The sequence below is a fragment of the Crassostrea angulata genome, chromosome 3, assembly GCF_025612915.1.
Source record: "Crassostrea angulata isolate pt1a10 chromosome 3, ASM2561291v2, whole genome shotgun sequence".
Lineage (NCBI taxonomy): Eukaryota > Metazoa > Mollusca > Bivalvia > Ostreida > Ostreidae > Magallana > Magallana angulata.
The window spans coordinates 44,558,042-44,572,794 of record NC_069113.1 but is presented as its reverse complement, the minus strand read 5'-3'; the positions used below and the strand labels follow the sequence as shown (position 1 = coordinate 44,572,794).

Sequence of the window (14,753 nt, the reverse complement as noted above, 5' to 3'; positions counted from 1 at the left end):
ACGTAGATTGGGGTTTTCCGGTTTGCTTTGAGAGCAATACATTGTGTTTGAACCGTCCGGTCATGTTTCAGGGTATATCAATAAATCGAAATCGTGTTTAATCAGGTTTATAATCTTAACAAACTAAGTTTCATTGAAATTGTCACTCTGCCTTTATAGTTAGTAAATTGTAGCGGTTGCCCTACAATGTATATTTGTCCGTCATTTAAATATAGGTGTTTTCGTGTATCTGTATTAAATTCATAGAACAATCACTGTGTATTAAATTTTTAAAATCATTTTATATTCATCAGGTATTGTTTAAATAAACAATTAATCAAAGCATTTAAAACATACATAAAAAATCACCGGATCATTTGACTATAGTGGGTGGTGACACATATACCATAGGTTCTTCTTTATATGGATTGCTATAAAAAATTAGATGGTATACACTTCAAGATATTATGAAATTAAGTAATTCTTTTTACGATGAAATTTAATGAATTTTTAAATATCGTTAATAACGATGTATTGAATTTGACTTTATTGAATTTGACTTTTTGTGATATTTAACCCTTTTTTTATTTGTAAAATTTGACTATACAAGAACTTTTCAGTGGATTTTCTTTGGATAAAATAAAAAATAAAGTGAGTATAAACAAATTGGTTCAGGTGTTAAAAGTATTCGTAGATGACATCACGCCCAAGGATTATGAAGCAATCTTAGACTTAATTTAAACTTTGTACACTGTCCTATTGTCTGGTAATCATATGATTAAAAATGAAATGCTTTTAAATTGTCTCTACATTATGTTGATAATAACAAATTTTAAGCATAACTTTATGGCAAATTATAATTTAATAATCAATTGAAATTTTGACTTAAGTCTAAAGATGTTTCAAAATCCCAATGCCACATCTGAACAAATCTTAAATTATAAAGTTTTTCATAAAATTTCATTTTTACCGACAAAGTGCAGTAAACAGAGTGTTCAGAGTAGTTTGTTCAATAATTTTTTTTGAATTCTAACTCTAGGACTGATACATTTATGTTCATTTAAGAGAAAATTACGAATGTATCACACCATTTGTATCCTTTGTTTCGAACCCGCGCGCCTACATGTTCCGATGATCAACAATATTGCGTCCTAATAGTCATACTAAATAATCTTTTGTAATTGCATGTAAAAAATAATATGTACTTGATAATACTTTTTAAGAATAAATTTTCATCCTATAATTTATTTTAATTGTAAAATGATATTAGATGAAATTCTTCCGATTCCCGTTTCCAGCAGTAATAACCGGTTGGATCCAAAAAAAAAAAAAAAATAAGGGTCTTCTTTTCAATTAAAGATTGCAAACATTACCAAATTAAGGATCAAATCGTCAACAACTAACAAACTGGTATTAAAGTCATTTATTTCATTTTGACACATTAACAACATTTTGATCTCAATTTATCTTATTTCTACATGTATACATTATACATAGTTGGATCTTACACAATTATCTGCTATTCACTTTGTTGATGGTGATTCTACTAGATTCAAGCTTAGATTTTAATCAGTTACAGTAAAATGGAAAATAAGAATACTGTTCCGGATAATTTTCCAGTGCAATCTTGGCAGTTTTTCTCATGACAGTTAAATTATTCACTTTTTATACAATCACAGAAATAATAATAATTGCTAAGGAAGTAAAAAGTTTTTCCTATCTGTTAGAATATCTAAGAGTACTTTATAAATATCACACAAACATTATCTAGATCCTATCGGTCTAAAGTATTTTCTGTCGAAATTGTATTTGTAATTTGTAAATTTCCTAAAGGATATTAAATTTGCCGACCATATATTAAAATCCTCGAGTCGAAACTTAATTTCCTATAGCAAATGGATTTCCTTTAGGGATTCGCTTAAATTACGTAGGATAAATGTTTCTCCCTAGGAAAAACAATTAACCTGTCAATGGGTATCATAAACACTAAAATATACATTAAAAACAAAGACGATATATAATTGAATCTGTATATCTACATTTGTATTGCGCACAAAAGGTTGCGTAGGGTTTTTGGACTTATAAACCTTATTTAGGAATAGTTTTAGTAAAAATTTCAATACCTTTGCATTTCTGAGACATTTTACTTGATATGTCATTACTTTAATTGACACTAAATATTTTTAAGAATCCTCATCAATCATGGAAAATGAAATGGAGTAGTTTGTTTACAAGTAAAAATGGCGATTCTTGATCCTTACATAAATTTGATATACTTAATGTCCGAGGTCGGTTAGGTGGTAAGGAAAACCTCTGAGGCATATTAAATGGTGAATCATTAGTTAAATCCCTCAGGAATTTTTTTGGCATGAAAATATTAACAGAATATTTTTTGAATTACTTTATTATGTCGACAAACCCTGTACAACATAAATACGCAGTTTTTGTAAAGATATAACTGTAACTCTACGGTCTGTCAAATTTCCCGTAAAGATACGATTCTGCAGCTATAAAATGAAATTAAAATAGCTATAAATGATGCGTCAAAATTTTTTCATCATCAATAAATCGAGATACTAGTAAACACAACATTGAGATGGAATGAGATATTTTGAAATGCCAATGGGTGAGAGTACATCATACTATATAAATATGTAATAACCGTATTGTTTAAAAGATAATTGTATAAATTTTCATGTACTTTTAAAATTTATTAAAAAGTAAACAATTTAACAGCACTATCTTTTTAGGAATACTTGAAAAGGAATGAAAAATTATTAAATTTATATTACTTTTATTGTTTATTTTTTGCCTTAATATCAAGGTGGCCCATACCTCCTCAATACCATAAATCTAATAAACAATGTATTTCTAATAAACAATGTATTTCACGTCTCTTAAATGTTCTTTAAACGGAAATTGCTCATAAATGTCTTTATATGATAAGAAAACTTAACTATCTATAACATTTCCAAAGTACAAAGCAATATCCCAAAGACAGTCTACATAATTTTTGATCTCGTCATCTGTCGATTTGGTGTCGGGGTTTGGTGGTATGATTGCTAACTCAGTCCTTTCAGAGATACGTTTTGCATACTGACTGCCAAAGGAATCTACCTCATATTCACGAATTGTGACATTTCAACCCGAATTGACCGCCACGTTTCGTTTTCAAAATTTAAGTTTATATTCGAATAGACTGTTATTTCCTTTTCTCGAATGTATTTCACATTGTTATCTTTAATAATATATACATTGCCATCTTTTTCACAGAGAGACCCATTAGATATGCGATCCACGAAGTGCTCATATCCTTCCATTCTTTGTATTGCCTTTTGGTTTAAATTCCTGTACGACTGCATTTTACATCTGACACTGGTTCTGTTTCTGAAACGTTTTTTGCGTTTGCAAATTATTTGACCAATAAACCATTTTATTTCAGGTGCATTCCATTGAAGAAAACTTTGATTTTCATCAAGATCACACATTCCTAATTTTCCAAGACGGACCTTAACTCTTTTCTCTGTTTCTACTTTTAGAAAATGTTCAGAAAGGATTTCTGTAATATTTTCCAAATTACTATTTATTGGTAAAAAGGAAAAGGAATACGGTACTTTAGTTCTTGAGCGTTGATTTTCTAATCGTTCTTGATACGAACTCAAATATTGATTTAAGGCAGAAATTGATAAGGCAGAATGCTGGATATCCATGATATAAAAATATCCTAATGCATGTACAATGCACAAATCACCATGAAAAATGGAATCATATTCACTCTGGACTATTCGCCACTGGGACATAAACATGTCATGGAAGGCATCTCTACCATATGAGCCACTGCAGTTGGGATCCATAAGTTGTGGAATATATTTAGCAACATTGCTGTGTTTTCCTTGACACGGGCCGTGATATATATCTAAATTTAAAATGTCGAAGCTGTCTGAAGCCCCTTCAAATAAAATGGAAAATGTTCCATTTATTGATAAACGACCATTTCTTGCTGATTGTAAGCTCTTTGATTTTTCTGATAAGTCATAAACAATCTTACCAAGACGACTTAGTTGGCTCACTGTTCCCACTGCCTCCATTTGTAAACCCTGCTGCTTTCCGAACGATACGTTATGGAAATAAACATCGGCGCCGGATATTTTCATCATCTTAAAACGGGCATAAATTGAAGCATACTCAATTGTACTCCAAGACTCGGTTGGGAGAAGAAAAGATTCGGATGTTTCATGCTCAAAACCTTGTGCATGACTTAGAGAAACAACATTTAAAGACTCGGCGATTTCTACGTATTTTTGTAAACACATATGTACTATATTCTTTTTATTTCTCAATAACCGTTGTTTTAAGGGTTTGGGTAGGCATAACGACCGTACACAATTTTCGACAAATCCCCTTGCGTTTCTTAAACAACATATCAAAAGTTTTGAAAAAATACCCAAACTTAACCTGTTAAGGTCTACGTGTTGTTTTGCTGATTCTTCTAAAAGCATAAGTGTAAAGATCCATTCATTAATATCTATTGGTCTTCTATCATCAGCAGTCTCTCGTAAGTTCTCAAAAAGAGTTTGCGCAACATATCTTAATTCATGAGACTTGTGAAGGAAATCATTGAGTGTTCCACACAGTTGTTTTATTCTTTCGTCTGTAACAAAAGATACGAATACCTTTTCATTTGAAGATATTTTGATAAGAAAGCATAGTACCCCCTTTTTAATTAAGTCATGTTCGAAATCAAACGAATGATCCTGATGACGTTCCATATATCGAATAAATATCTTGAGATCTTCTCGTTCTACTCCGAGGAATTCATTGCAGCAATTAGTTGAAACCACTTCATGTTCAAACAAATATTTATATTTTTTTGTTTTAGGAATGTTGGTCTGAATCACACGACGAAGTTTCTTTATTGTTCTGACAGTCCGTTTTTGATCTGATTCAGAAGACTTTATCTTCGTTTGAAGACTTTGATCTATTTTGTCAAAGGCATTAGTTTGAAGGAGTTTCAGTTTCATCTGACATATAACATCAGCCACAACCCAAGGGAAACTTAGTAATTGTTTGGATGTTCTAAAACGATCCTCATACGTTACCGTGTACCATGCTAACGCTTTTCTAGAAATTGATATACTCTCTAATACAGATAAGTTTTCTACTCCAAATTCTTTGAAAAACTCTGTTTTAGTTCGTTCAAATAAAACTGATATCTGAGACCGAATAGCCTTTTCAACGTTATAAGCTTCGTCTTTTAAACAACCTCTTTTGCTCCTTGCTGACTCGACTAATCCTGTACACGCTTCAGCCTCATTTTCAATGCCATAAGCATTCATTATTTGTAGGATACTCTCGTTGTAAACATTCCTTTGTAAAATAGCATTTTCAATATCTCTTTGTGACAAAGGAAGAAAAGGAATATCACATTCACCAAAATCATTTTTGAAAGCTTGATTTTGAGCTTTTGGGAGTAAAAATCGACACTGACGATAAAGTTTTCCGATTATTTCTGAAGACGTGTATTGTAGCTTATCTCTTTTCATCATAAAATCTGGATACTTTTCTGGAGACTTGAAATTTTGTAATGACGGTGCATTTCCAGTCTTTGGAAAGTCTACGGCATCAGAATGCATTTTTGCCAATTCAATACATGAACTTGAAAATATTCCGTCTGGTTCATAATCTGCTAGGGCCAAGTGGGTATTTGCAATGATTCCTAAGTTGTCATTTTGTATGTAATTTGCAACAAACTCAACTATGTCTGGTACCGTTATATCTGATTCGAGACTTTTCTTTTTAGCTTTTGGAAAATCCATTGGATTTTGGTTTTCAATCGAGTGAAGTCGCTCATCCCAGCAAACAAAATATTCATCTCCATCAAGATCAGAACCGGACATTTCATTTGGATGTGGCCGAGAACCACGCTGAGGGAAAACAATACAGTCAACCATATGTCTAAGTCCGGGGATATCCACTGCTTCAAGTATACGAAGATCTCCTGGATGAAAACAAGGATTTTTTGTGACTACTACTTTACCCAGAACAGTTTTGACGCTTATCATAGGATGGTGCGGTTCTGCGGAATACTGTATAAACACTTGTCCATATGCCAGTGATTTAGTTTCATCTGAGGTGCCCATCATATACCGACCTTTTCTAAGTGGTATTTGAATTCGTGTTCTGTTTTTCAAATCTTTAAGCTTTCGATGGAAAATACACGTAAGTAGAGATCTGAAGAAGGGCTCGCAAACAAAACTAACCCCCTTTTGGTGCAGATTTTCAAAATCGATTCCGATTGAAAGCTAAAACATGTAAAATGCATGGTATTATATAAAAAGAGATAATAATTATCGACTGTAAATTTGCTAATTAGAAACACTAGATCATCTCATCAAAATACACAAATTTTTGACATCTCTCTTTCGACAGGATCTATAACATCGAAAACAGACTATGCAAAGATTTGACTACATGTATTTGTAAATCAGAATATAAAAGGATTTATTTCATCGTCTAATTCAAGATAAAATAAAAAAACAAGCATCTTCATTAAATATTCTCAGAGTCACAGTTTTCAAAAATAAAATATGGCGTATAGATCAATGTAAGATTGTAATGAAAAAGATCTAGCTCAATCTACTAATCATATTCATTTCTCAGATCGTTTTTATGTGGACTTACCTCTCTGAGATTCACAAAGGCTACATCATTATCAAGAAGCATATCTGACAATTCAAATAACATTTTCTCTTGTAGTTCTTGAAAAAAATCGTTGCGAATTTTAAGACCTGAAAGCAGTGTTATGACCTGTCGGTTTAGGTGAAGTTGCACTGAAATAAAGAAAATCGCTTTAATAACTTTTATACAATATGTACATGCGTTTTGTGTATGTCTCTAAATGCCATTATGCCTGGGTTGTTGGAGAGGAGATAACAATAATTTCATCAATTAGTTAGGCATTATGATAACTTGCATGTTTCCTACATATAACCCCCTCAAAAAAAGAAATAAAAATTCGCTACCGAATTTCCATCTTTTTGCGATCCATTACATATGTCAAATTCCATTTACTTCTTCAAATTCCAATATAAAAAATTTGATTATGAGTCATCATGCATTGCGCATTAAATTACAATATCTAATGCAATAAATCTGTGTTTAGCTGAACATTTAGTGGCACGTTGATTATGGCTATTAAATCCAAATTTAAAAAGTCAATTACTAGTTTATTCTTACAATTCGTTACTTTTTAAAACCATTAACAGTTATGATTTCATGTATTGGACTTAAAGATTTTGCTTACATCGAATATATTCGAATTGTTTGCATCATGCAATGTAACTTGTTTTACATCCTTATCTTGCCGCGTAAAGTGCATGACGTGGGGCAAACAAACAAAATTATAGCATCTCTAGTGTAAACCCAATTCATCTCATGTCTTTCCAGTTTTTATTATCGATATATTGTATTGCACCCCTTAAAATATTTAGTCATTTATGTTTGCCCATGTCTTAATACTAATATGGTTGCAATTTCCAGCGCCGAGCTTGCAAAACTCCGAAATACTCTTTGCAGGTTGCCAGATGCAGCCTTTGTTTGATAGATAGATAAACGCGGATCAAGAAATTGTTTCCCTGGGTGGGGACGGAGGTATGAGACCTCCGATTACTATCTGGATCCGTGCAGGTCTAGTGGTACATGTACTTCTCTCACTTTTCTTTTCGGTTTAACTATACATGTTCATGTTGTGTATTTTTATAAGAAAAAGGTAAGAATAACGCAGATTTATTTCATAAAAACAGACATAAATAAACACTTTCACTTTGTAGTCGAATATTGTAATTTTCACGAAACTTTCCCCTCTCTCATTTTTACATTTAAATATATAAATGTCCATCTAGGTTTTGAACATTCTAGTATGAACGAAATATAGAAAAAAAATTCAAATTAGAATTTTAAATTTCCTTCAACTAAGGATGTTTTTATGTTTGCTTGAAATTTGACCACTAGTTCTTAAAAAGGACAAATTTGAGCAAAACGTTGTGTTTTAATTTAATTTCTGAAGAAAATGTTCGATGAAAATGATAGTGTCCCTGAAATAGAACAAAATATATAGCTGATTTTATTTTCCGAAAGTGATAAAATGTTTAACCAAAGGAGCGATTTTGTAATGAAAGTATATTTTAATGTTACTTTTATGATATACATTTGATACAGCAATAGTACTAAAACACTACTATAAGAGATACAAATAAAGTGGAATCTTTTACATCCCGTAAGCAATTAATTAATTAGAAGAAATATCACTATCAATAAGCCAAAATAAAGTTGGAAGAAATAAAAATTGTCTACCTGGCCGCGACTTTTGCAGTACCTCCAGACTTCTCGAGTTTGAATCAAACTTTTTCATACTTTCCCGTATAACAAGTATTTCTCTATCCTCTCCTAACGATGGATCTATAGCAATTACTCCTTTACATCCACCGAAACGTATTTGAAAAGCTGAAGGAACAGTATTTAAACCCATACTTTTGGCAACCTAAAATAAAACTAACAGAAATTATCCAACAATATATATATGGATTTAAAGTGGTTTTGTTATCTTTAGAAAAATTGTTTAAAATAATCAACCTTTCCTGCAAGACTTTTGGAAATTTTTCCAATGCCATCTGTGAAACAGTATCCGTTTCTTGTTACATCTTTTTCAAAACGAACTTCTTGGTGCTCTTCAATACTTAGTGTATTCCAAGAAGAAGAAAAGCAAAGGCCAAATCGTGACACGTAAGATGCAACACATCGTTCCTTGGATAGATCACCAGAGCTTTGTCTGATGAATTCAGCTGTGATTCCATCATACGAACTGAAAAACCAAAAGCTGTGTTCTCGAAGTTGGCTGTTTGAACATCCGAGAAAATCGTAATGACGGTCATGAATTGTAAAACCATTAACAAAATGCTGTTTCATGTCCTCCAACATTAAATGAGGTCTGCTGGATTTTAAACCACATACTTTGTCAAAGTCTTCGTCTCTATAAACTATTCGTATGAAATAATCAGCATTGTACTGGCGTAAAATTCTATTATAATATACTGGTTCCTTAGACAGTAAAATTAGTCTGGACGGCGTAAGTACAGCTCTTCGAACCATTGTATAGTTCTGGGGAACTTTATTGGTAAATTCAACCCTTTCTGTCAGTTTGATTGCACCTTGCATTTCCTCCTTGAAATGAAAAAATGGTTTTCCGGCAACAGTTTCCGCCATCGTGGTGAACACGTCAGAATATCTACAATTCTCTTGTATGATTTCGTTCACAACACGTGTGCTTAATTGGTCGATTAGCTTATATCCCTGACAACAGAGAGACCTCCAAGCATAAGCAATATCAAAATTGTTAATTTTCAAATCCATTTCCTGGAGTTGATCACTGATTTTCAAATGAGCATGAACAATGGTAAAATCAACGAATCTTAGGTACCACAGCAATCTGGATGCTATAGGACTTTCATTTTTAAACTGTACACAAAAACTCGTTAACAAACCAAATTTGGGATATCTTGTTTCTCTGCAAGGTATCCTTTGTTTTCTGGTGTATGGATTTATAAATAATTTTGGACTAAATTTCACATTAAAACAAAAGAGTGTCTCGTTATCCTGTAACTGCATTAGAACGTGTTGGTGAAGAAAGTCATGCGATAACTTGATCTCGATCGCGATGCCCGAAACTGTAAGGACTAACACGGAGGAGTCTTGTTGAAACTCAGCGACTGCTATATCTTCCCAGTGTTTGACGAATTCAATAGGAGAAGTCATACTTCCACCTAAAACTTTGACACTACCTTCTACCATAATAGTTTTTTGAGCTTGAAAGGAACGTCTTCTCAAAGGCATAATATGCAGCCATGACATATCTTCTCTTGATGGCCTATTCGTAACCCAATAATCTAAAATGTTTGTGGAGGTCGCGTTCCCCAAAGATGTCTCGATGATCCAAGAACAACTCTTTGTGTATTTAGAATATTTTGGGAGATTGCCTGAAAAAGAAATTTTTGTTTCTGTAATATATCTTAGCTCGCTTGATGGTTAACGCTTTCTTTTACATATCACATCCGTGCAAATAATGTGCGTACGATTCCGTGCATTACTATGGCATCGTAAGAAACAAAAGTGTTTTAAAACGTAATTATTACCCAATGAAGGAACATTGTTATGTCCTATGACGGTCTCTTTAGTTAAACTGAGGATATATCTGTACGATATGATTGTGTGGATATTGTTGATACACCTTGCAATTCAACAGTAGTCATTCAATTTTTCTTATAATTTCCTTCCATTGTTAATATGTGTGTGAGGAAACAATTTATGTGCTTACTTTTCGATAAGCATTTTTTTTTTCTGAAATGAGGCAGAGGAGGTCGTACAAGAAATAGTAAGAAATGCTGCATGGACTTATAATTCCTTAAATAGTATAACCTTTATTTAACTTAACTCGTTGGGGGGGGGGGGGGGGATGTGCATGTATAAATAGCTCTGACCTACCACACACAACAACATGCGCAACAGATATATGGGCCGAGTATGAGTATGTGTTTCGATCGCAGGCTAAATGTAATTGTGGCTAACTTTTTAAAACCAAAGGTTTTAACAAATTCAACAACACATATCAAACGATGATGTATTCAATTTTTTTTTTTTTTAAAAATTATCTAACTACGGAAAACAATTTATTTTCCAAGACACACTCAAAGTTTTACAATTTGAGATACCATCGAAATATTTACAGCACGGTAGATGGCTTACCTTTCTTTGTGTCAATAATTTCTTTTATTACTATGGTTTTCGGAAGTCTACTCAGAAATGCTTGCACAGATTCCTTTTTCTCAAGATAAAATATATCCAGCTCATAGAGCTCCATTTCCCTATCATTAGGTACTTTGTCTTTTTTCTCTGCAGCCATCTCAAATGATTTTCTGATGAATGAGGAAAGATAGTATGACAATGACTATTAATAGCGATCGGCAGGGATTTCGAAGTATTTAAAACGAAACTTGGAAGTGCAGATTTCCGATAACCACGAAACCTATAAAGAATTAAAATGATTAGTTGACATTGATAATCATTTTCTGAAAATAACATATGTTTTTAGGTATACACCAAAAAATTTTAAGGTACCCATGCCGTTAGAAACACATTAGCTTTGGTAAGTCATAATAAACATGCTAGATAAAATAAATAACACTATAAGTTAAAATATCTTCAAATAGACAGTGCTGTTAAAGGGTACCTGCAGTGCCGGTCAATTTTTGATATAATGTGTAAAAACATCATGCTGAAAATTTTACAGCGATCGCATAAGTAGTTTTCGAGGTATTTGGGGAAAACCCGATTTCACACCTGAACGAGTTTTGAATCAAGCCGATTTGGCGCGAGATGAACTGTGACGTCACGGGGTCAACGCCGCTGTATGAGAAACAGGAATATCGTAAGAAAACTGTTCGTTTTCTTGCATTCTGTTATCAATATATGAACATTTTTTCTGTTGTTTTATTTCCTTATCAACCCTGGATGACTAATTATACTGTCGTTTGAGTTTAACCCGTATTTTATCGAACAAAAATGGCGAATTCGGACAATTGTTCGCATCATGAATTTCGTCAAATGTGTAACACATTTTACATATAAATGCACACCATATGTAGCAAAATGACAATTAATCAAAGCATTATTGTTATAAGAAACATATTTTGTTAATATTGTGATTTTTTCGAATGATTTCTCAGTGACATTATTAATTGATTAATAATATTGATAATACATAATGATATTTCGTAAAAGGTACCTCGGGGTCTATTCCTCGTATAAGGCATAAAATTACAAATGATGTCGCCCGATTATTCAATAATATTTATATCGGACCAATAACAATCAAAATAGTATGCATTCTTTCACAAACAAACACGGGATTATAAACGGATCAAGGCGAAATCCAAGATGGCTGCATGATTAAGTCTGTCTCGTATTCTTTTAAAAATAGGATAACTAAATTGAATTTTACATTTATTTACATCCTTTGTCAAAATGTTCTAGTTTATTTAGATTTCATAATGATTCGTTGTCAGTATTAGAATTTTAAAAGCGATACGGAGTTATAAAGCGTTTAATTGCTGACTATAGCGCTCGAAAGAAAGTTATAAAGACCAACGTAATTACTTCCGAAATAATTACTTGATCACATAAAAAAGGGTGTGTTCCCGTTTTGCACACATTTAATAATTGGGCATAGAACAATAGGTGTGATTTGTGTTATGATAGCAATTATAGTCTGCTTTCGGTCAAAGATTTACTGAATTGTAAATTTGGTCATTATTTAAGTCATTAGATAAGTAACAATAAAGGGATTTACTTCGAACATTAGTTTTACTATTTAATAGTATCATGCATGATTCTTTAATCACTGATTGACGGACTATACACATGTTTTAGCTGACGAATGCTTGATTTAACACAGTTTAATTTATTTTTCTGTTTTATCTTTTAACAATTGAGTAGCTAATTATAAACAAATCAATTTACCAGTCTAGAGGTGTGAAACCCCCTCTTTGTTCACCAGACTCGTGTACCTTGTGGATACATACCCCAGATACACGTGTGTCTGGAGCAGTGGCTTCGTTAGTTTACCTGTTTACATGTGTCATTATCTCGGATCACTCGTGTGTGAAAGGATATTATGTAATCAAAATATGAATAATGAACATAAATTTGCCCACGTAAGCGTTTTAAGACATCGTATTCATCGGTAAAAAAGCGACAAGAATAACAAATTTTAAAATCCTTTAAAAAGAAATCTGATTGTAATAAAATAATAACGGATACAAATTTCTAGATCGACAATACTTAAAATAACAAGATACGTAAAAACATCAGACCTATATCAATCATTTTGGCTGAAAAATCGAATTTAATTTGTATAGCTTTGTCAGGAAATTTTCCTCCTGTTGACCTCATGACGTCACTTCCGCTGAAGCCTCTTTATCGCCTAAATCTGTTTTCTCTTGATTAGATTTCACAAAGCAGGTAAAAATAGCCACTTTGAAGAGGCGTAACTCCATTATTTTTGTACCGATTTCGATGCGGTTTTTTGCATTGATTTTTGGTAAATAAACTCTATAACATATGTTTCACATCGGCTGGGCTGCAGGTACCCTTTAAATATTGCTTACACAATAAACAGTGTCACTTAACTAGAATAGGTAAAAAAAACCCATATCATAAATAAATTAACAAGCCAGATATACCACTTCCACTAAATGCTAGTATATTTTTCATATTTGGTTATATCCATGAGTATTAAAGACTAATCTTTTTTTAAAATGTTGGTGATATGGACTAAGGCTAATTTAAAATCCCTGTATTTGCATCTAGACAAAGAGATAACCAACAACTGCCCTCTAGAATTACAAACATTGTGTGTTTACTGTCGAACGAGCCAGAAAAAAATATATTACCTATTACTTATATAAACTTTAAGCTATAAATTAATTTTTACTTTTTTTGGCTGTAAAAATATGTTTACTTTGTGTTGTTTATGTCTAATTTTTTGTTTACTTATCATTTTCTTGTATCTGATATAAATAAATTAGATAGTGATTTCAAATTCGTGACGGAATAAATTGTACAGATTAGATTTTCCGTGCTTAAATACACATTTGAACACATTTACTTTGAGAAATTGGATCTTCGTCCACTTTCACAAACAGGAAGAAAAGATCGAAGATATACAAATAAAAGAGTATCTTTCAAACATTAGAGAAATTTTTCATAAGTAATTGTCTAAAGGTATTTACACTTAACTGATGTTACACTGTTTTCTCATATTTTAATTGGGCGAAAAAGTATGTATGATTTGGATGACTAGACGTAAATTCTATCAACCTTACGTTTCTTTAAATGGTCTATTCAGTCTTATCTTAAATCTATAGATCGATGCCAATGTCAATATCATACTACGACGTTTTCAAAAACCTCATTTTGGCTAACGTTATCGTTTATAAACAATGTTTTATTGCTCAAATTATGTTTACACTGTTTGGTTTCCGTAAAGCGAGTCATTGTAAACATATATCTGGTTTCTAGTGTCAGACTGGTTGAAACTTGATGAATTATTTTTTTTAAAGAACTATTCATGTTGCTCGATTAGTTTAATAAGATTTAATTACTTTATGGCAAGTTAAAATGAAGCATGCCATGAGCAGCATAATTAATCTGAAAAATTGCAGTGAAAACCACAAAAATGCCAAAGTAAGAGGAAAAAAACCCAAAAAGATCCAGGATGGACAACAAACAAAATCAAAATGAGTTTCGTGCATCAATAATGAACCTTGAAAATAAAACAATATGAATAATTGCTTTGTTTTAGAGTAAAAAAGCCAGCAGCTAAACTTACTTTTTAAAAAAACCCGATCGCTTATAAGTAATAAAGTAACAGTATTAATGCAAAAATTTTTTTTCATACTATATACATGTTATGATGGTGCAGTATCTGCAGAGGTCGTCTTCATTGCTCAGGTCAGTATAACCTAATACAAGATCTTTAATTGGTCAACAAATTATAGCAGCAGTAATACACTTACACTATTATTAATCATGGCAGCATTACACAAGCATTTAATGTTGAACCAACGCCTTGACCATCGGATTACTTAAAATTACACCATAACAAGGACTATCCAGAAATTTCTGTTCCGGGTAGAGGAATATTTTGTTGTAAAATTATGAGC

The 14,753-nt window shown here is 32.2% G+C and overlaps 2 protein-coding genes across 2 annotated transcripts; both read right to left on the bottom strand.

Moving 5' to 3' along the window:
• Positions 1-2,941: 2,941 nt before the first annotated feature.
• Positions 2,942-8,241, bottom strand: LOC128178957 (uncharacterized). The gene is made up of 2 exons (XM_052846398.1): positions 6,661-8,241; positions 2,942-6,281 (listed from the first exon to the last, which is right to left on the bottom strand). Exons 1-2 carry the CDS (start codon positions 6,721-6,723, stop codon positions 3,093-3,095), a joined length of 3,252 nt encoding a protein of 1,083 aa, XP_052702358.1. The 5' UTR covers positions 6,724-8,241; the 3' UTR covers positions 2,942-3,092.
• LOC128176908 (uncharacterized) lies at positions 8,032-10,006 on the bottom strand. The gene is made up of 3 exons (XM_052843431.1): positions 8,611-10,006; positions 8,332-8,518; positions 8,032-8,072 (listed from the first exon to the last, which is right to left on the bottom strand). The coding sequence occupies exons 1-3, from the start codon at positions 9,883-9,885 to the stop codon at positions 8,032-8,034; spliced, it is 1,503 nt and encodes a 500-aa protein (XP_052699391.1). The 5' UTR covers positions 9,886-10,006.
• Positions 10,007-14,753: the final 4,747 nt, after the last annotated feature.